The sequence below is a fragment of the Oncorhynchus keta genome, chromosome 18, assembly GCF_023373465.1.
Source record: "Oncorhynchus keta strain PuntledgeMale-10-30-2019 chromosome 18, Oket_V2, whole genome shotgun sequence".
In the NCBI taxonomy this organism is placed as follows: Eukaryota; Metazoa; Chordata; class Actinopteri; order Salmoniformes; family Salmonidae; genus Oncorhynchus; species Oncorhynchus keta.
Window position 1 is genome coordinate 26,205,202 of NC_068438.1, and position 23,736 is coordinate 26,228,937.

Below are 23,736 nucleotides of genomic sequence, written 5' to 3' on the forward strand. Positions count from 1 at the left end.
TTGGCAGTAAATTACACTCTCACTGAGCTTCTTTGTTCTGTATAATGTAATGGTATGGTCCTGGTCCCTTCATTTCACACTCAGTTTAGCATGTGCAACTGCGATTTGGTTTTGTCTAATTGGAAGAAGATCAATGCAAATTTCCTTGCTATTTCTGGCCTCGGCAAAGATAAAAGGAGCATTTCAACTGAGAGCTATTAAAGAATGAAAGATAATCCAGTGCCTCGACTGATACTGAAATCTTCAATTGCACAAATTGAAGCCACATGTGGTTTTCGGTGGTGCCACAAATACTTTCCCACATTTAGAAAGCACAATGTGCTGCCAAAAACCCTGGGATTTATTATGTACGAGGCCTGGACATACCTTGCAGGCGAATGCCCAGTCAGTCCACTGGACGGGCCTGTGTACTGTAAACTCCCTGACAGCCCTTACTAATTTGTTAAACTGGGGGATTTGAGAAGAAAATCCTTGCTTTATTGGTATTAATGTAAACCACGTTGTTAATTCTTCTCCAAACTATCAGTAGGAAAGCAAACAGTGGTGCATGTGGCAGGTAAACAGAACGATTCATGAGAAAGAAAAACCACGCTCTGACACTCTCTGTCACTCTCTGTCACTTTATGTCCTTGCTGAGAACCACCTCAAGGTTAAGAGAAGAAAAAAAATAGAGAGAAAAAAATGTGGTTGTTCTTGAAGGTTACATCGCTTGGGCTGTTTTACATGAAAGCTATAGGGACAGACAGCGCTAACGCACCGTGTGGCTTTGTTCTCTTCTCACTCTGACATAAACAATTGACTTATTATCTCCTCGAGACAGGTTTGCTTGAACCACAAGCCAGCCTTAGGGCCTCCTTTCTTCTATCGTGGTACATCCAGTGATGTGGCAGGGCAAGATTGGAGGGCGTCAGCGAAATCACACGCACACAGTGATGTTCACAAACCCAACCCAATAAGCTAGACATCAAGTTACAGTCAACACCGTGGAATGACTTATCATAGATTCATACTGTATGGACTGAATCAGAGTCTCAGTCTTATGCACAACTAAGACATTTACATTTACATTTAAGTCATTTAGCAGACGCTCTTATCCAGAGCGACTTACAAATTGGTGCATTCACCTTATGACATGGACTATAGGCCTACTCACGTAAAGACCCCAAGTTACCCAAGTTAACTTGTTCCTCTTTGAGATAGGGCACCTAATACACAGCAGCTGTAACAGCCACACTTCACAAAATCTTTATTTCCAACCATTTCCTTCACTGTCTTGTTTGTGACCCCTCACCTCTGCTGATGCGGCCCACACACATGTTGTCGGGGGAGACCACCTCCTGCTTGACTGAGAAGTAGTCCCCTTGCAGTGTGTTGAGGGGCATGTCCCTGAGGATGACATTTGGGTATTCGCTCTCGTACTTGAGTGACAGCAGGTCTTCGGAGCTGATTGGGTGAAGGGTCTGGTAGGACTCTGTGATGAAGCCCGGCTCTGAGTATTCAGAGGGAGGAACGCACTGGGCATGCTCAATGCCATAGCCTGGAGAAACATAGGAGAAGGAGGAGAGAAAGAGGGAGGGAGGGAGGGAGGGAGGGAGGGAGGGAGGGAGGGAGGGAGGGAGGGAGGGAGGGAGGGAGGGAGGGAGGGAGGGAGGGAGGGAGGGAGGGAGGGAGGGAGGGAGGGAGGGAGGTGGGAAGAGAGTGAGAGATAGACAGAGAGGGAGGTGGATAGAGAGAAGGAGGGGGCGGAGAGAGTGAGTGAAAGAGAGAGGGGAAGAGAGTGAGTGATAGAGAGAGAGAGGTGGAGAGAGAGAAGGAGGGGGCGGAAGAGAGCGCACGAGAGAGAGAGAGAGAGAGAGAGAGAGAGAGAGAGAGAGAGAGAGAGAGAGAGAGAGAGAGAGAGAGAGAGAGAGAGAGAGAGAGAGAGAGAGAGAGAGAGAGAGAGAGAGAGAGAGAGAGAGAGAGAGAGAGAGAGAGAGAGAGAGAGAGAGAGAGAGAGAAATGGAGAGCTCAGTGTAACTGCTACAACAAAAAGTCACTGGACCTAATGTGCTGAGTCATATCCCCATTCTTTCTGTATAGACATTGATTGACGTAACATATTACATATTAACAAGCCATTAGTGCATTAGAGCCAGACTACGTACATAGGATTTAGTCTCCTCAGTGATACTTACTGACAAAGTAGTCTGAGGTATAGTGGGATTCTTGGAAGGTGGAGGTCAGGCCGTTGACAGGGAAATGCTTTGTGTCTTCTTCATGAAAAATGGATATCAACAGTCACTGACCCTGTCATTGATTTAATGTATCCTATAACAGTCGTAAACTCACTGCATCCAGTATGGCTGATTAAATATTAATGACCAGGAGGAAACGGAGGTCTTCCTCTTCATCTCAGATTACCATGTAAATGCTAACAGCGCTAACACTTGAAACCGTTTTGCACAAAGAGACTACAGTGCCAATGCTGTGCTTCAACACACACTACAGCTAATGTGATAGCTATAGTAGGCATTTCTGAGGCTTATGATTGATACCAGGGTTGGGCTCATTTTTTAATTGAAGGCAGTCATTTCAGGAAGTAAACAAAAATTGTAATTCAATAATCTTAAAAGGGCATTTATGTTCAGCGATTTCTCAATGAACTGAAAAGTAGAAGCTATTTATATCAACATTTTGGAAATTTCTATTTTTTTATTAAAATCTCTACCTGAATTGACTGCCTTCAATTCTAATTGAGCCCAACCCCGATTGGTATGTTGTACAGAGCATTGTGCGTACTGTAGTACATCATGCTACAGCCTGGGCCTACCTTTCTGAAGCATCTCTAGATGTTCCCAGAGGATGTCGCCCACATAGTCAGGTGCTAGATCCAGGAAGCGTTCCTTCCCCAGGGCACACATACTGGCCCCGTTCATACAGAACTTGTGGAAGTCCACGCTCTTCAGGCTAAACTCGTTCACCGTCCACGTTAGCCACTCTCCCACATGGTTCTCTGTCCACTGCCTGGGGTCTGAGGAGGACATGGGGGGAGAGGGAGGGACATGTCACTGAAGGGCTACCTGAGGTCACAGTCATATACATGGTGACAAGAAACCTCCACTCCACTCTGTTTTAATCTACCATCTCCTGAATTAGAATGGAGGTGAGGTATTATCAGGCCACAGAGCCATTTCTGTAGCACATTCATTTTCATTAGCAGTTTCATATTTTAGACGTGCTGCTTCTGCTATTAGAGGTAAGAGGTGAGGTGGTGCAGATAAGTGGTAATAGTAACAATAGACTGACAGTGAAACCCCAGCTATTTGCAGAGTGGCTGGGAGTGCTGGACTGGGGAAACCAAACATAGACATGCTGCATCCTATAATATCAAAATGGTGAGCTCTGTGGTATGCCTCAATCAAAGAACCATTATTAATGATTTCTGTCTGTCTCTCTACCCTGGCTTTCTCTGAATAATACAGTCTGTCTAACAACCAATACACTCAATCTGTCATTTTGTATATAATGTCACCACTTAGCAATCTTTAGTCATACTGAGAGGGGTTTAGATTTTGAGTGTGTGTAGGGAAATATGTCACAGTGGGTAACCAAAAAATATGCATGTAAAGTGAGAGATAGGAAGAGAAAGAGAGGGAAAGACACAGAAAGAGAAAGTAAGACCTTGTTTAAGTGCTTTACCTTTGGGAATGGCCAGTCGTTGCTGTTCCTTTGTGAAGCCGCTGAACGTGTCCTTCAGAGCCTGAGACATCATCTCTTTACTCCCTGGAGTGAGCAGGGGCACGTCTCCACACTCCAGATCTGTCAGTCACACAGGAGAGAGAGACTAGCAGTCAGACTCACAGCGCACAGAACACAGGGCCACACACACACACACACACACACACACAAACACACAGCCGCCGTGATGAAGCACTTGGCTGAACAATTACATCCTGTCCAGACAGACAGTGTATCGACTTGGGAGAGAATCAATTATACTATGGCAGCTGCCGCAAATGCTTTGGTCACATACACGTGCACACCAACAACACATGCTCCAGCTTCCGCTGTCCGTGTTGTCCAAGTGCCTCAAAGCAAAGGGTTGTTTGTTTGGCAATATATTGCATGAATGCCTCACATATGGACAAGGTATGAGCCATTCTCACTGGGGACCCAGTGGGTAGGACTCACAGAGTGGGGCTGATACCTATCACTGTGACCTCTTATGCCCCCTTCCCCCCAGAGGTCAGGGACGAGGCAATGATGTCACCCTAAGCCTTGCCAGGCTGGAGGGGGTGGGGGTAAGGGGTCAAGGGGGGTGGGTGGAGGGTGAGTGTCTCTGTGGTCCCGGACACACAGAACCACTGTTCTCCCCTCACAGCCAGTGGGCATCCAGCATGAGACAGAGCACTCTTTGATGGCTTTAAACAGTGCCTGATGACTCGCATTGATCTAATTAGACTCTACCAGGCTACAGAGGGGTGGATGGAGGGAGGGGGAAAGCCCCCAGGGCAGGAGCGCTAAACTAGAGTGCTAAAACTTTACTTTACAGCAACAGAAAAAACTAAGACATGGAAAGAGGACAGACAGGCAGACAGACAGACAGACAGACAGACAGACAGACAGACAGACAGACAGACAGACAGACAGACAGACAGACAGACAGACAGACAGACAGACAGACAGACAGACAGACAGACAGACAGACAGACAGACAGACAGACAGTGACAGTCTATTGTGAATGAATATATAAATCACCGCATTTCATAACAAAGAAAGGCATAAATGATTACCACGGCTGTATGTCACTGTGCCTCTATCACCCCTCGCTGTGTGAGGTAAACTTCCAGATCACAAGCAGGCCCGGAGGGAGGCTGGAGATGTTTTGTCACCCCTCTGCTGTCTCTTGACGCCATAAATGTTCTGGCATCTCTGCCCTGGTTTGATCTGCCAGCCCAGCGAAGGGGAGGCCTTGGCGATGTGAAGTTCATGCGTGTTTTCACTGCTCATCGACGTTCCCAACTTCGTCTGGAATGTACAACAGCTGTCGTTCCTCTGTGGGCTGTGGAACTGTAACTCAACGCTGCCCGTCTGGAACCCAAGGCTCTTTCTCTCTCTATCTAACCGCTGGAAGCTGACAGGCCAAATTATGCAGAGTGTCAAAATGGAAGCGAACTATAACACTGCCGGTGTGTGATTCGATTAGGCCTCCATGCTCCCTCTCTCTCCATTTGGAAGTCCTGATTATACTACATATTATAGTAACAACTATTGGCTTGGTTACGCATTTCTACAGTATCATGGTATTTTAGAATCATATTACAAAAGACTGAAGAGGCTATTGTCAGACAAGGCCCATTCTGAAATTAAAATAAAACGAGACCTGATGTCCATGACTGCACGGTCGTCTTAATCATCTCCACCGTGATGGCTGGTTTTTGATTGACTACGTAGGGTTAGATAGCGCTAGTGGAGCGCGTTCGCTGGCTGAGATGAGATGGAGCATGCTCAGTCAGACTGATATCTATCCAAGACAGAGACGGAGAGAATGTTGAAGTTTATTTTACATGGATCGAGTAGAGTTTGCCTGCACTTTGGAACCAGCTCGCGCTGCCCTCTCGTCATCCCCACGCTGGGCTTCGCAGGCCTAAAGCTGTCTTAAAACCCATCAAAGACACACAGCTCCCTCTGGGTGAGCAGGTGGGGGTTCATATTGTACAGACGCCCACCAGCTGAAACATGCTTAACCATTGTGAGTGTTTCTGAACTACATAACATTCATGTTTCAACATGATATTTCCTGGTGCATGAAGCTCTTATAGACTGAACTGAATATGATTCTGTCTTACACATTACAAATGATTCAATTTCATACAGTATTCCATGAATGATACTCACTCCCTCTCTAAACGACCCATGCAGTTCTCTGTAAGATAGCTAATGTACTGTACATCTAATAACTGGGGAGGCTGGCTTGGGTATAGAGTCTCTGCTAAATTATGAGGCCCTGATATGGTTTCAATGCCTGAGAGTCTGATTAGGGCAGGTTGGGCAGGGTCAGTATCACTGAGCGTTAAGTATCTGCCAGCCACCTTCACACACAGAGTGGTAATCTATCATAGGATAAGACCCATCCATGTAGTGGACTGATAGTGTGATTGGGTTTAATATGTAGTGTGATTATGACAGAAGGAGGGTAAGGTTGGTGATCTATGACACCCACAACTTAGATTACAGTGGAGAGAGGGAGGACCGTGCCTGCATGTGGCTTATGCTAAATAGTCTTATTGCCTACCAATTAGGACAAAATAGGGATCATTCAATTTTTTATTAGAAGTGGTATGTAAAATGGGACTATATTATCATTGACAGACAGCAGGAGAGTGATGTCCTGTAGATTTACTGTAAAATATATTGATAGTCACTGGTTGGTGTGCAGAGTGCCACAACGATATCTGTCCCCAGAGAAGCCCACTGAATAGATGCTGTGCCTGCCGGAAAAGCATCCCTCTTCCCCCACTCCTAACCTTCCCTGCAGACAAAGGTTCCAGTCCACACCTCTGGCCAACAGGTCTATTAGCAGCGGGGAACAGGAGGAGGGAGACACACGTGAACCAAATTAGTAGCCTTCTTCACCTGTGCGCCAGAGCGAGGATGTGAAATTGGGAATTTGCGGCCGGGGCCATGGCCCTAAGGAACCGTGGTGGGGCTGGAGCGGGGCAGGGCAAGTCAGGCTGGGTTAGGGTGGGTGAGGGGAGTGGAGTGGAGGGAGAGTGGAAGGATGAGTCATTGAGCTGTAATGTGAGTCGATCACAGGACTGACTGGGGGGAGATGAATGAATGAAGAAAAGGGAGGCCTCAGAGTGCTCCCTCTGTCTGACATCAGAGTGGGAATGGTGCCATCTCCCTGCCTCTGGCTGAGACTGCTGTGTTCATTCATAAACCCCCTGCTACGACGCTGCCTCTGCTTCAGATGATGCAACGACATGCATGGAGCAGGAAACTTCTACTGACACAATGGGAGAAAGAAGCACTGTGCTATCATGTGGCTATAAATAGTCCTAGACTGAGTGTGTATGAATGTGTGGGTGTCCATTTAGGTCTGTCATTGTGTGTGAGTGAGAAACAGAGTTGGTGTGAGATCAAAGAAGGGAGGAGGTCTACGGGGCTATTCAGTGGACTGTCCGATATTTCAGCAGTGAAATGCTTTTAAAGCCATAAAGGGCTGATTTATTTTGGTCTAATGTGAGATTAACATCTTGACAATACAACTGTCTTTCTCTTTCTCCCTCTGCAGCGCTTTGTGGGTGGTACGGCTGTATTTATGTATGCGACTGGGTCCACTTCCTGAGGCTAAGGTGTCACTTCCCAGAGAGAGAGGGAGAGAGAGAGAGGTGAGAGGTGGGTTGAGCTGGTTGGGCCTTTCGGGGCCAACCCATGTTAACCCCTTTACCGAAAATATCCCTCTGAGGCTTTATGGTTTATTAGGCAGCGGTGGTGGGTACCACCAGGGGGTCCAGCCAACTCAGGGACCCCCTGTCCAGAGATGACGCTGCTATCTGAGAGAGGCTTTGATGGAGATTTGTATCAGTCCCAGTCTGGGAGCACAGGGTCATAAACCCCGCTGACATAAAGAGAGACCATTCAGCCCTGCAGAGTGGTGGGGTTGGGGGGGGGGTCAGAGGGCACTCTAAGTCCTGAGAGGTCCGCTTGTTCTGTCGCTATTTGGAATTCCATGTGAGGGCTAGGGCCAGAGACAGGAATAGAAGTGGCCGCTTGCCACTCGCTAGAGGAGGCTGCCGGGCCGTTAGATTAGTGGTGTTACAGCAAGACCGACAGTGGGCCAGGGCCAGATGAGTTACAGCAGGACCGACAGTGGACTAGGGCCAGATGAGTTACAGCAGGACCGACAGTGGGCCAGGGCCAGATGAGTTACAGCAGGACCGACAGTGGGCCAGGGCCAGATGAGTTACAGCAGGACCGACAGTGGGCCAGGGCCATATGAGTTACAACAGGACCGACAGTGGGCCAGGGCCAGATGAGGGCCAGCAGGACCGACAGTGGGCCAGGGCCAGATGATTTACAGCAGGACCGACAGTGGGCTAGGGCCAGATGAGTTACAGCAGGACCGACAGTGGGCCAGGGCCAGATGAGTTACAGCAGGACCGACAGTGGACTAGGGCCAGATGAGTTACAGCAGGACCGACAGTGGGCCAGGGCCAGATGAGTTACAGCAGGACCGACAGTGGGCCAGGGCCAGATGAGTTACAGCAGGACCCACAGTGGGCCAGGGCCAGATGAGTTACAGCAGGACCGACAGTGGACTAGGGCCAGATGAGTTACAGCAGGACCCACAGTGGGCCAGGGCCAGATGAGTTACAGCAGGACCGACAGTGGACTAGGGCCAGATGAGTTACAGCAGGACCCACAGTGGGCCAGGGCCAGATGAGGGCCAGCAGGACCGACAGTGGGCCAGGGCCAGATGATTTACAGCAGGACCGACAGTGGGCCAGGGCCAGATGAGGGCCAGGGCCAGATGAGTTACAGCAGGACCGACAGTGGGCCAGTGCCAGATGAGTTACAGCAGGACCGACAGTGGGCCAGGGCCAGATGAAGGCCAGGGCCAGATGAGTTACAGCAGGACCGACAGTGGGCAAGGGCCAGATGAGTTACAGCAGGACCGACAGTGGACTAGGGCCAGATGAGTTACAGCAGGACCCACAGTGGGCCAGGGCCAGATAAGGGCCAGAAGGACCGACAGTGGGCCAGGGCCAGATGAGTTACAGCAGGACCGACAGTGGGCCAGGGCCAGATGAGGGCCAGGGCCAGATGAGTTACAGCAGGACCGACAGTGGGCCAGGGCCAGATGAGTTACAGCAGGACCGACAGTGGGCCAGGGCCAGATGACGGCCAGCCCAGGCGCTGCTCTGAGGTCACAGGCTGGGGCTATCCCCCCCATTCATCTAGCCATCCATTTCATCCTGTTGAAACACGGTTGCTATTCTTAGATACTGTTGACCAGACCTATAACTACAATTACTGTTGACCAGACCTGTAACTACTATTACTGTTGACCAGACCTGTAACTACTACTACTACTGTTGACCCTAGCAGTAACTACTACTACTGTAGACCAGACCAGTAACTACTCCTACTGTTGACCAGACCAGTAACTACTCCTACTGTTGACCAGACCAGTAACTACTCCTACTGTTGACCAGACCCGGAACTACTACTACTGTTGACCAGACCAGTAACTACTCCTACTGTTGACCAGACCCGGAACTACTACTACTGTTGAAACTACTAGCCGTAACTACTAGCTGCAAAATCTGGACCGAGCTAGACATTCTGGACCCCCTCTTTCAAAAATGATCTGCCGAAATTACTAGCCCCTATTTCCAGCCTGTTCAACCTCTCTTTCGTATCGTCTGAGATTCCCATAGATTGGAAAGCTGCCGCGGTCATCCCCCTCTTCAAAGGGGGAGACACCCTAGACCCAAACTGCTACAGACCTATATCTATCCTACCCTGCCTTTCTCAGGTCTTTGCCTGGTTCACCAACTGCTTCTCAGATATAGTTCAGTGTCTCAAATCGGAGGGCCTGTTGTCCGGACATCTGGCAGTCTCTATGAGGGTGCAACAGGGTTCAATTCTTGGGACGACTCTCTTCTCATTTGCACATGCTGTATAGATACTTTTACTACTTGTATTATTGATTATATGTTTGTTTACTCCAGGTGTAACTCCATGTTGTTGTATGTGTCGAACTGCTTTGTTTTATCTTGGCCAGGTCGCAATTGTAAATGAGAACTTGTTCTCAACTTGCCTACCTGGTTAAATAAAGGTGAAATAAATAAATAAAATGCCCTTTAACCCATCGCTGCCTGCACCTGCCCGCCCGTCCAGCATCACTACTCTGGACGGTTTTGACTTAGAATATGTGGACAACTACAAATACCTAGGTGTCTGGTTAGACTGTAAACTCTCCTTTCAGACTCACATTAAACATCTCCAATCCAAAATTACATCTAGAATTGGCTTCCTATTTTTCAACCAAGCATCCTTCACCCATGCTGCCAAACATACCCTCGTAAAACTGACCATCCTACCAATCCTCAACTTTGGAGATGTCATTTACAAAATAGCCTCCAACACCCTACTCAGCAAATTGGATGCAGTCTATCACAGTGCCATCCGTTTTGTCACCAAAGCCCGATATACAACCAACCACTACGACCTGTATGCTCTCGTTGGCTGGGCCTCGCTTCATACTCATCGCCAAACCCACTGGCTCCAGGCCATCTACAAGTCTCTGCTAGGTAAAGCCCCGCCTTATCTCAGCTCACTGGTCACCATAACAGCACCCACACGTAGCACACGCTGCAGTAGGTATATCTCACTGGTCACCGCCAAAGCCAATTCTTCCTTTGGCCGCCTCTCCTTCCAGTTCTCTGCTGCCAATGACTGCAACAAACTGCAAAAATCACTAAAGCTGGAGACTCATCTCCCTCACTAGCTTTAAGCACCAGCTGTCAGAGCAGCTCACAGATCACTGCACCTGTACATAGCCCATCTGTAAATAGCCCATCCATCTACCTCATCCCAATAATGTATTTATTTATTTATCTTGCTCCTTTGCACCCCAGTATATCTACTTGCACATTCATCTTCTGCACATTCTACCATTCAAGTGTTTAGTTGCTATATTGTAATTACTTTACCACCATGGCCTATGTATTGCCTTACCTCCCTTATCCTACCTCATTTGCACATGCTGTATACATACTTTTACTACTGTATTATTGATTATATGTTTGTTTACTCCATGTGTAAATCCGTGTTATTTTATGTGTCGAACTGCTTTGCTTTATCTTGGCCAGGTCGCAATTGTAAATGAGAACTTTTTCTCAACTAGCCTACCTGGTTAAATAAAGGTGAAATAAATTTAAAAAGTAATAAAATACTACTACTCTTGACCAGACCTGTGACTACTACTACCGTTGACCAGACCCATAACTACTACTATAACTACTACTACTGTTGACCAGACCCATAACTACTACTATAACTACTACTACCATTGACCAGACCCATAACTACTACTATAACTACTACTACTGTTGACCAGACCCTTAACTACTACTATAACTACTACTACTGTTGACCAGACCCATAACTACTACTACTGTTGACCAGACCCATAACTACTACTATAACTACTACTACTGTTTACCAGACCAGCAACTACTACTACTGCTGACCAGACCCTTAACTACTACTATAACTACTACTACTATTGACCAGGCCCATAACTACTACTATAACTACTACTACTGTTGACCAGACTCATAACTACTAGTAGAGCTACTACTACTGTTGACCAGACCCATAACTACTACTATAACTACTACTACTGTTTACCAGACCAGCAACTACTACTACTGCTGACCAGACCCATAACTACTAGTATAGCTACCACTACTGTTGACCAGACCCATAACTACTAGTATAGCGACTAGTTAGACTAGTTGACCAGACCTGTTACTACTATTACTGTTGACCAGAGCATTAACTACTACTACTGTTGACCAGACCTGAAACTACTCTTCAGTCTGTCTGTCTCTCTTTACAACACAAGCACATAGCTCTCAAGGAACACCACTCTGATGCTAAAAGAGACTAATGCTCCATTGCTGCTTTCTCTTTCTCTCTCTTTATCTTTGAAATCACATTAGTTTCTGATGTGTAGTAAGTGCATTAAGTCCATATTGTTTACCAGTCTTAGTTCTTGCGTGATGACATTAGCTGCCTTTTTCAATTGATTGCTGGCTATGCCTGGTGGAGTGGAGTGTATTTCTCTTGAATGCTGGTGGAAATTCCCTGCTTTCTGCAGAAGGGATAAAACCGAGACACAGCTCTTACTAATGGCTCATGGTCACCATATATGCTGCTCACGATCATACACTCAATGCTTCAATCATAGAGAAAGACCAGATGGTTTTATGAGTCTTCAAAATAGAAGTAACGATAGGGTTACAAAATGTCTCACTCTGCAAAACTTCATACACAGATTGTGCAATGCCCCAACTCTATGAAAAACACCTACAGCACATTTCAGCATTTCACAACCCTCCAATCCACCCAAGGCAAGGAACAAGGGATAAAAGCAAAAGAAGTCTGTTCTATGTTGTTTGTGAGTTAACCAGGGCTATGGCTAGCTGTTAGAGTACATGCTAGAGAGCAGAGCAGGTGGTGTGAGATTAGCGGCATGTAGCAGCTTTCCCTGGCCCCAGCCTTGCTGTAAACACACAGGGGATGCTCTGGGGGAACTGTTTAGGCGTTAAAGCAAACACACAAAATATCTGACAAACAGTTTACTCGCTCGCTTGCATTCTTCTAACAAACCCACCATGCCTGGCCCCCTTTTGTCTAAACTGCAACATTCCGTGAGTACAGTTTCCTGACACCATTCTGAAATATGGCGGGAAGCGATACCGCCTGAAAGTAGGGGGAATCCGTCATATTAATGGAATATTCATTCATTCAACAGTTCTCTTTGTGACATTCTACGCACACAAACACTATGAGCCATGGATACAATTCTACATCACACAGCTTAATGCGCTCTGCTCATTCTAAAGCATGGGAGACAGATAGTGGATAAATAAATTCACTGCAGACCACATTGTTTTCCTGTTGCGTGCCATACATTCCTCTGGTGTTTTTACAATCACTAATGTGTTTCTCACAGCTTTCTTGTGTGCCTTTAGTGTGACCGAAAATGACTGTGGCCCCCTTAGAAAATGGTTGGATGTCAAATACTGTAGTTGAATTACCCTCTATTTTGGATGGATCGTTGTCGTTTTCGAGTTGAAATTAGTGTTTGTAAAACATATCAAACGTCTGGTTACTTCTTCTTCTTTCTCCTCTATCTCAATAGGGGTGGTTTTTGATGCAATGCAACACTTCAGAGAGATATAGCTGTGTGTGTGTGCTGATCAAATGATGTGTAACAGATAACAGCAACTCATGGAAAATATGCACGGAAGCGTACATACCCTTACACTCACTCACACACTCATCCAAATGCAGGTATAGGCAAAACATTGAGTAGATGTGACTCACACTGTCAAAGAATGACTGGACTTAACATTGTGTTCCTCTTGCCGTGAGTAAACATGACGAAAGAAATTAGGCTTTCTAAAAGAATGTTGTTATTTACTCACTATTTGTCATTTATTCCTCAGAGGTTCCCATAAAAACACACTGGAGTCTGAGGTCTGAGTGTTGAGGCAGGAGCATGTAGAGAGACCTCTTAATGTGGTTTTATGAGAAACTGCCAGTGGACTGTGTCCCAGCAGCTCTTTAGTGGTAGAAGTGAACGGTGTCAAAGACAAGTTCTCAATAGGATGGGCCCTTGGGACTCCTCCAGATGCCCACAGTAACTGTTATTAGCAACACTCAGTCTGGAGATTGCCAGGCCAGGCCACTCACTCCATCCAAAATATGCAGATATGAAGAAAGAGAGAGAAGGAGCCAGGTAGCAGTTGTAAATGAGAACTTGTTCTCAACTGGCCTACCTGGTTAAAAGAAAGCTAAGCCATCCAGCTGTTACAAACACCCAACTCCCAACCAACCACAGCCTGAGCCCCAACCCCAGCCCCAACCCCCCTTCCTTGGGGTGCCAGAGCAGAGCACATGTGCCTCTGATTTGACTGTGCCTGCATCACTGAGGCTCGACTCGACGTGAGAGCGCCACAGAGTCTCACCTACATCATAGAACTCTCCTCCCCCGCCACAGCTTTCCTTATTGTTCTCTACTAAGGAGAGCAGACCTGCTTGTCAATACCCCTCTGGTGTAGTAGGGTTGACATACAGTCTGTGGCTCATGGGACGTTCACTACTAGCCTGATTACAAAAGCAGCCCACATGCTGACTCCAAAAACAGGTGGTCTGCAGAAAACTGAAAATGTTTACCGAAAGGAATTATAAAAATCTGGGCCACTGGCCGTAAGCAAACGACTGGGCCGTCCGCAGAGGACACCAGATTGATGTCTATACCAGACAAAGCATTGTTTACTCTGGGCAAACAACCTCCCGATGAGGAACTGTAAAACAGCAGTATGGGGACAGAAATACATGTAGTGCAACACACAGGGAATGGTGGGACGTGTGGGGGGTGGTTGGCCACACCTCCAGACAGAGCTATGGTTTGGTGAGGCAGCGTGGAGCCCACCAGTTAGCTCTCCCAGTCAGCACAGTAATGTAGAGTAATGGGGAGAGGAAGGGCCTGTGGCGGCAGGAGGCAGCCGGTGGCACGCGGTGGTGTGGCGGGTGCTGTGACTCAGTGATTAGCAGAGACTGACAGACGGCTGGGATGAGACAGGCCGACGCCACATCAAGGTCTGAGGTGACGTTAGACTGAGAGATGCTCATGTGGCCCACAGAGGGGATGGAAAAGAGGAAAGAGAGGGGGAGAGGAGGAATGAGAGGGAGGAGGCTGTAAAAAACCTTCAAGCTTGTTACTTCTTCTTTCCTAACTCGTGGACATGCTGTTTCTTTGTTTTGGTTGGCGTCTCCAGAAGGCTTATTGGTGAAGGCTACACTCCAAGAGATGAATCTACTCTGTTTTTGACAAGGTCTAAAGAAATCATCTTTCAAGAAGTTCACATACCGTTATAGAACTTCAAAAAGATTTAGAGTACAACCAAATTAATTTTTCAACCCGATTCCACACATGCCTATGCTTTCAGCACATCTTACAGTATGTGCCACACCTTCAAATGCCTTTCTTGCACTCACTCTCCACATATGCTTACTATTTAGCACACTCATGTATCACAAGGTAGCACGCCTACTTTTATATGACTAAGTTCTGAAAGGCTAAATTAATGCGTGTAGTCACAAGAGAGACATCCCGATTTTGCCCACGCACGATAATGTTTCACAGATTAACAGGGCAGGACTAAGGTCAGAGAGATGAATGAACGAAGGAGGAGAAGGAGGAGGGAGGAGATACCCATTTAATGATATTATAGGGTGACATCATAGCCCATTCACAGCAGAGACACTGGGTCATTGTGGCCAGTAGAAAAGTATTCCTCTTCATAGACAACCATTCTACCAACAGCCCAGCCTTTGAAACATCTGCCCCACATGAGATGAGTCTGAGGCACATTCGGGAGACTGGGCATTCAGTGTATCCACTGGGCACAACGGCAGCCTGGCATCATGGAGACATTGTTTAGCTAAACACTGTCTAATTACTATGGGCAAAGCACCAAATACCAGACACCAAAAAGTGCTTTTGATCGAACATCCTGGTTGGCCATTACTTGATTCGGCAAAGTGAAATGGACTTCAGCATACCTGTTTGTTCTGTTGGGTCCAGCAGCACCAACCCACAGAGGATCCTGAATCACCCCACCGCTATTTGCACAGCTGCCAAATGGCCAGGCGGGCTCAAACACGGGCACATTTTGCATTTTACACAGAACTACTGGAGGAGTGCTGACACTGTCAAACCAGCCCTGAGCTGACACATGCTTATTTTAGCCACCCTGCCCAGAAGGAAAACACTCCTCACCATACCAACAGGCACCAAAATGGGGAGGGACAGTCGGGCGTCAGCCTCTGGCTCCTGGCCCATTGTGGACCCTGGCTGGCTGTATGTGACATGGGTGTGTGGTGGCATAGGGGGCCCTGAGTGTAGCCGCCCAGCCCGGTGGTGCAGCATGCCAGTTAAGACAGGCAGCCGCGTCTTAACCAGATAAAAGGGAGACTCGCACCCAGCAGGCCTGCCTGCCACACACATTCCTCTCAGTCAATGAACCCTGACCTGCAGACCTGAAGAACAGAGAGAGAGGGATCCTAGACCATGCAGGGAGGACTCAGTCAGTACATGAAAGCACATGTCCTTATACACGATACAGAGTGGTAGGAATAGTGTAAGTACAGTACTGTAAAGAAGCCATGAGCTACATTCTTTTGAAATAAGAAAAAAGGGCCCTGTTATTTTGCAATCCAACACCCCCCGTCTTGAGAAGGAATCGGACTTCTCAGCATTCGCAGCTCCACTCCTTAGCTTTATCGTTTTGTTATGGCTACTTGATAAACTGAGTAATCAGCTACTGCACCATGCTCTACATTGGACTGGGCTTACAGTCAAATCTAATTCAATATAGCAGCACTTTATTGCCAAGTATTCACTTGCTTGTAGAAATCTTTCACTTGTATTTCCCAATATATCATTGGCGCTACTCATTTCAAATCTGACTTCTGTGTGGGAATGAAGGATCTACTATGTCAGTACTTATACAGTAACACTCAGGAACCTGCTTTTTGGTATATAAACAGCTTTGTTTGGGATCACCCCTAACCTCCACAGTCTGTAGGGACTTAAAATGAATTATCTCAGTGGGATAGAGTGAAAAAAGCTTCAGTAAACTGACACTCACTGCACCTTCACAAAGATAGAAAAATAAACAAGACAATGAGATGTACTCCAACCACTTAATCCTATTGTCTTGCTGTGTGTGTGTGTGTGTGTGTGTGTGTGTGTGTGTGTGTGTGTGTGTGTGTGTGTGTGTGTGTGTGTGTGTGTGTGTGTGTGTGTGTGTGTGTGTGTGTGTGTGTGTGTGTGTGTGTGTGTGTGCGTGTGTGTGCGTTGCACCCTCTACAACCGTTGTGATTATTACTTGACCCTGTTGGTCATCTATGAACGTTTGAACATCTTGAAGAACAATCTGGCCTAAATGGCCATGTACTATTATAATCTCCACCCGGCACAGCCAGAAGAGGACTGGCCACCCCTCAGACCATGATTCTTCTTTAGGTTTTTTCCTACGTTCCTGCGTTTCTAGGGAGTTTTTCCTAGCCACTGTGCTTCTACATCTGCATTGCTTGCTGTTTGGGGATTTAGGCTGGGTTTCTATATAACACTTTGTGACATCTGCTGATGTAAAAAGGGCTTTATAAATACATTTGATTTGAGTGTGTGTGTGTGTGTGTGTGTGTGTGTGTGTGTGTGTGTGTGTGTGTGTGTGTGTGTGTGTGTGTGTGTGTGTGTGTGTGTGTGTGTGTGTGTGTGTGTGTGTGTGTGTGTGTGTGTGTGTGTGTGTGTGTGTGTGTGTGTGTGTGTGTGTGTGTGTGTGTGTGTGTGCGCATAGATAGAGAATAACAAAATCCTCTGCCTAGGTATCATCACTCTATGGCTCACTTAAACCTTTCCACCATTCACAAAGATCCTGTCATGTTCTGTCATGCCTACTCAGTATAACTCAGCCACGGGGGAACATCGCAATTTCCTCTTTTGATCAGAAGGGGCAGGAAGGTTTCACTTCATCAGTGGGCCACTGGTCTACTGTCCTATTTGCAGTGAGAGAAGCTAGCTACATGGAAACGGGGAAGGAGTAGATGTAATGTGTATGTCTGATATAGAGAGTCTTGGCAGCTACAGCCTGACCCCAGCACACACGGTCAGCAGAGAAAGCTAGCATTGCGAAATGGCTTTGCAAGATAGCGGTATGTTTTGGCAACCCCACTGCAGCTGTCAGCAACTTTTTGATATGAGTGCGTTACCATGAGTGTGTGTGCGTATGTGTGTATGTGCGCACACGTGTGTGTGTGTGTGTGTGTGTGTGTGTGTGTGTGTGTGTGTGTGTGTGTGTGTGTGTGTGTGTGTGTGTGTGTGTGTGTGTGTGTGTGTGTGTGTGTGTGTGTGTGTGTGTGTGTGTGTGTGTGTGTGTGTGTGTGTGCTCTCCTCCTGCAGGTGTAATCTGAGTTAAGGTGGTGAACACATCTCCGGTGCTTGACCTCAAGGAGTCATTACACTTTCTTCTTATTTTTCTGCATAACGGGTTACGGAGGAGTGTATGTATCATGTTTCTATGGCATCTCAAGCCTTTGCCACCTTAACAGCTGTCACACTTCTGAAGCCATAAATGTATAGATTTGAATATTAGCCTAATGTTAGCTATTAAAGCCCAGTCAGCCTTCTCAATGAAGGAAGAAAGGGTGAAATCAGCCTGACTCTGAATGTAAAAGAACAGTGTCACTTTGAAGGGAATTAAACCACAGAGTTCTAAATACAGACTCAAACACTGTGTTGTGTGGGCTTGCACTCCATGCCCCAGCCCAGTGCAACCATGACCTGGCCTTACGGGCAACAGGCAGGATATCCAGCCTTCAGGCCTGCACATTCATCAACCCGTCTGCCTCTGGTTCTCTCTTGAGACTCTGGCTAAACCCCTCAGCACGAGGAGAAGAGGAGAGGGGAAAAGGAGAGGGGGAAAGGAGAAGGGGAGAGGAGAAGGGGAGAGGAGAGCGGGAGAGGAGAGCGGGAGAGGAGAATGGGGATAGGAGAGGAGGGGGGGGAAAGGAGAGGAGAGGGGGAAGGAGAAGGGGAGAGGAGGAAAGGGGGAAAGGAGAGGAGAGGAGAGGGGGAAAGGAGAGGAGAGGAGATGGTGAAAAGAGAGGGGTAAAGGAGAGGGGGAAAGGAGAGGAGAGGGGGAGAGGAGAGGAGAGGAGATGGTGAAAGGAGAGGGGGAAAGGAGAGGGGGAAAAGAGAGGGGGGAAAGAGAGGGGGGGAAGAGAGGGGCGAGAGGAGAGGGGCGAAAGGAGAGGGGCGAGAGGAGAGGGGCGAGAGGAGAGGGATAGTACTGATGACTGGGCACCAGTGGTGGTTTCCCATGCAGACAGCAGCATGCCTGATATGACACCCCCTCCCTGGACTGGGGCTACTCTGGGTGGCCAGGGAGGGAGATGGGATTATGATAGTAGGTGCCTGGCAAGGCAAGATCTACTCCGCATGAAAGAGAAGGCTGACTTGACTCTAGAGAGGGAACTAATTTGAAAAGGGAAGAAAATACACCAAAGGCACATACTAAAAGGCACAAGGCTACTGTACAGCTCCATAAATAATGTGTTCAAATTAACAAACGTTTTATGACTGAGTAGAAGTGTCATCTGTCAAATTAACATGTATTTTTTAAACACACAGGAACTTTTCAAACACTAGTAGGCAGAATGTCATAGTGATTGCTTTAGTCTCATCATGTTCTTTGCCATAGTTGAACTAAGTGTTCATATAGGTTAAATAGTTCAATCATGACTACTCATAAATTAACTCTTCATCCATGAAATATGATTGTCAGTCTAATGCAGGGTTCAGCAGCTACAGCTTTAGCCTGCAGTCTAGCCGTGTGACACAGAGCATTAGACCGGTATGTTGAGAACATGAGATGGACGATTAAGAAATACAATTATGTAAACGGGAATACCATTTAGCCTAAATTGCATAAGAGTGATAATGTATTTCCCCTTGTCCTTTATTTTATCCAGCACAACTTTATCCAGCACAACTGATCCAAACATTTATCCAAAAACGTTGTCTTATTCGTTGACACAATAAACAAGTGAATGTTTTGCATGCACAACAATTGTGAAGACGCGATAGGACACGGACATATTCCGTTAGGCTAAATGATGGCTTTATCATAGAAAAATACTTATTACCTCCACTGATACATGTTGCACTACATAGGATGGCATTTGCCTTATAAAAGTTGACCAGAGTTTTAAATGCAAGCCGCCTATGCGCCGCACAACATGAAGCATACGGAGCGATCATAGGCAACAGTAATTACAATGTTAGATGTCAAAAAAACAAAAGTTGCTGTACTCACCGTCCATTCTTTCAGACTTTATGATGGTTAATGTCGGTTTCATATCGACAGCTGCCGTCATGACCATCAGATCAATTTGTTCGATAACGGGATGATCAATTTAGTCTCTCTCTCTAACACAAGAATTCCGTGATAATTTACAAAAAAATGTTTTTTTTCCCCTTGCCGTCCAATAAAGTTTTGATTTACTCAAAAACAATATTGCGTTTTTCCTGTTCTCCCGCTTCAATTTATGTCCAACAAAATGTATCCAGTAAGTCTACAAACTTCTCTTTCAATCGCTCTCTGTCCGTTTCTCTCTCTCTCTCTCTCTCTCTCTCTCTCTCTCTCTCTCTCTCTCTCTCTCTCTCTCTCTCTCGCTTTCGCTTTCTCGCTCTCTCGCTCTCTCTCTCTCTCATTCCCTCCCTCTATCTATCTCCGTCAGGGCGTTTCTGTCGCTCTGACTGAGCAGTACGAAATAGGTTGTGTTGTTCCCTCCGTGGAGCCTAAATGTACCACCGGTATCTGAAGGGGCGGCGTTTCTACCGCCAGTGGTCAAACTCGTTTTGCATGGCCCGGTTCCCCGGGTAGGCATAGTTTTCATTTTACACCACTCCATTGGTCTTTAAGTGAAATCTCCATCATACCGGAGCATCGGGCCATGCAAACGAACTCCACCAGTGATTCACAATTCAATTACATTCTTGCCTGCTGTCTTTCTATGAGAATCAATCATCCGCATGTTCCCGCAAATTAGTCCAATTCAGAGGCTGGTAGAAGGCTATTTTGGACAGCTGATTAGTTAGGCTATTTCTTAGGTCTGAATACTTTCTGAAGGCACTGTAACAAGCATTTCAGGCTAAGGGGGCCATCTGTGTCCAACTCCAAGGGTCCAAGCGTCCTCATAAACACCTCAGAGTATTTCCTGTTCACCTTATACTGATCAATAAAAACCAAACCTGTCTTTTTACAGAACTGCCTCTCAGGCCTTTGAAAGGGGATGACGTCTTGGGAGAATGCACAGGATTTGATGCTGCTGAAACTTGAAACATATCCTAAATCAATCAGTGGCAGTGGCAATATTTTGCCCCCCACACACACACATTTTAAAAAAAAAATGTTGCCCCTGTTTTGCATGTTATTTTGGCACTAATATGTGTCAGATATCAGTTTGCAAACAATGTAAAAATGTTTTATCATTGAGTTAATAAAGCATCCATACAAACAGGTGTTTCAGCCTAGCTCAGTGCTTTCTGTGGTGATTGGGCAGCCAGCGGAACGTATGGAGTGTAGGGGTTGGTAATGTTCTGTAGTTGCACCTGTGATTGGCTCAGTGTTCTATCACTCATTGGGAGACTACGCCACCGCAAAATCTATGGGGAGAGCTCGAAGATTTAAGCTGCTGCTATGACAGGGTTACATTAGATTTGCCCATCCAAGAAGGCTCATGGTCATTGGCCACATATAAAATGATGTCAAATGACTTAAATGTAATGTTATATCTACCGTAGCTTTGATTGGACTGATTATGTCAACATCATACTTTCAAAATCTTAGCTAGCAGTCATCATCATGAATCAAATCGACAACCTACTGGCAAATCCTTTTCATATGAAGAGAAATTATACATAAAACGTATTGGTGCTCATCGACCATTGGTTAACTGCAAGCATTGCAAAGAAATCACTAGCCTGCTATTCAGTGGAGTGGGCGCGTGGTCCAAATCTGGGTTTAGGGGTCTCTTTCACAAGCTTGAAAGGATAAACATTTAACATTGGGCATGTTGTCAATCCAGCTGGAAACTTGGAACCGGGAAACCTCATACTACAGTCAGTTCAAGACAACGGGGAACTCTGGAAAAAAGAGCATCCAACTCAGAATTCCAAGTCGGGATTCTCGGGCCTCTTTCTAGAGCTTCGACCTGAAGATCACTGACGTCATGATTCAACCTTGTTTTTTTCAGAGTTCTCAGTTGTCTTGAAAACCCCATAAATACAGAGAATGCCAGACTGTCATGATGAAGTTTGATGACAAAATTAGCCTACGAAGGACCGCCGCACCACCTTCCTGTTCAAGTGAGCACAGCACAACAAGGCTGAATTAACTGTTTCGCTGCCAGACAAGGCTCTGCTAATATCCAGGTGTAGCAGTGGTAAGGTGTTGGGACTGCTTTTGGGACTCTGCTGTTGGGACAGCTTTATGTAGGCCACAACAGTTTGTGGGCACCGTTTGTCACCATTATAGTGCAATTCATGTATGTAACCACCATTGCTCAGTGGACACAGAAAATTCCAAATAAATGGATCTATTGGCTCTTTATCGACACAAATCAAATTGGGGCCCCTGTCATCATGGCCATCACAGCTAATTTGATTTGTAAGGGTTACTGTTTTATCTATAAGTTCCATTTCATGTGTTAGTCAGTTTTTTAGCCTACTCCGACGAGGGACAATCAGCGTGTAATTTCGGAAATTGAATCAAGATTTAGTTCTGCCTCTTGTAGGAAAATGGCTGAATATATGAGCAAGAGTGAAAGGGTGCTGGTGCTCCACTTGGAACAAAGACAACCATATGGTAATTACCTGCCATGGCAACAGATTGTCATTGCAATTGTCACATGCAGGTCTCGTTGCTTCTTTAGTGGAACCTAGCGATGTTGACAACAGTAAGGCGGTCTGTCCAAGACAAGATTACTGGTAGAAGTAGACAGCTAAAGTACAATCGTTTCATTGTTTGTGAGATGTGGAATTAATTCCTCAAACAAACAATACAGTGACATTGGATTTAGCTAGTGTATCAGCATCCAATCTACACAGGTCTGCATACACAAAATAACATAGTTAGCTAGATAAGTCAATATGGTCCATCCTAATATGCAAGGCAACATGATTATGCATGTACGTAGCTACAGTATACCTCTAAATGGGATTGGGAGTTAGGGGAGCCAGGCGTATTGATCATGTATGGATTTTTAAATAGAGATCTTTCACCATCTCCATTAGCGAACCTGGATAATGTTTCACTTGACAGATATCAGCCGTAGTGGAAATGCCAGGCAGAGATGTCGTGCGGCCTCTGCGGTCTCACTGCTCCTCACAAGGGGCATTCAAGAGGGTGGGAGGGGTGGTTTAAGGGTACCTTTCAATTCATTTCAGTCAGTCAGTCACTCTCCTCTCTCTCCCTCTCACTGCCCATCTTTGTTTTGGCTTAATGAGCTCCTTGTATCTACTCTTAAAAGGACAGCCCAGATCCTTTGCCTGAGAACAGCCATTAAGACTAATAGCGTTGCTGACTAATATCTGGACTGGAGCTAGCAGAGTGGCCTTTTCAATGGGGGTGCGTTATGCCCCCTCTCACTCCCTTATATGTATCATCCATGTGTTAATGGTGAACATTTAAAGTGGGTATTAATCTATCTATGTACTTAATATATTAGCTTGAAACTTACTCAGTTCTGCAAATAGGTCAAGTTGAATATACATTTCTGTTTAATGTTTTGAGAGCTCCACAGACACATATAAGCGCAGGCAGACTGATGTACCCATTTTCTCCTTGGTTGATACACTCTAGTCTTCATTCAGTATTATCTTTCTGACCTGCTAAACTCATTTCCATGAGCGTTACAACAGAGTAAATAAGAGCTGGGTCTCCCTTTACTAAAACATTTCAAAGACAGAATCTGAGAGGAAATATTAAAATAAATAAAACATTATCATTCCAAAAGTCAGGTACAGATGTAGGATCTTAATTTGCAGGAGTGAAATTCAGGAAATGTACAAATTGTAGTGCATTTGAGGTTTAAAAAGTCTTCTGAAGTTTGAAATTAATGAAAAAATGTATCAACCCCAACAAAAATGTCCATTAATTGTAATCCACATAATCATTCACATTTCCTGTTGCTGCAGGATTATTTTCCTGCTGTAGCAAACTGCCTCAAATGAAGATCCTACATTTGTAAGAACTAGGGCTATTGTTGTTTACCCAAAGATGCAGTTTCCTGGATACTACTACGTCAGGTAGCCTAGTGGTTAGAGTGTTGGGCCAGTCATTGAAAGGTTGCTGGAATGAATCCAAGGTTTAAAAAAAAAT

The 23,736-nt window shown here is 46.0% G+C and overlaps 1 protein-coding gene across 4 annotated transcripts in view; it reads right to left on the reverse strand.

The window, feature by feature from the left end:
- Positions 1–23,736, reverse strand: part of LOC118397522 (protein C-ets-1) — a 45,042-nt gene that overhangs the window by 11,203 nt on the left and 10,103 nt on the right. For 2 of the 4 annotated variants that reach the window (XM_035792383.2, XM_035792385.2), the window contains 4 exons: positions 3,679–3,798; positions 2,810–3,010; positions 2,175–2,252; positions 1,292–1,537 (listed from right to left, as the gene is read on the reverse strand). In XM_035792383.2, coding sequence (XP_035648276.1) covers positions 1,292–1,537; positions 2,175–2,252; positions 2,810–3,010; positions 3,679–3,798 — 645 coding nt within the window. Of the gene's footprint in view, positions 1–1,291; positions 1,538–2,174; positions 2,253–2,809; positions 3,011–3,678; positions 3,799–4,773; positions 13,231–19,668; positions 20,138–23,736 lie in introns of those variants that run through there. The other 2 variants (XM_035792384.2, XM_035792386.2) reach the window with 2 other exon arrangements.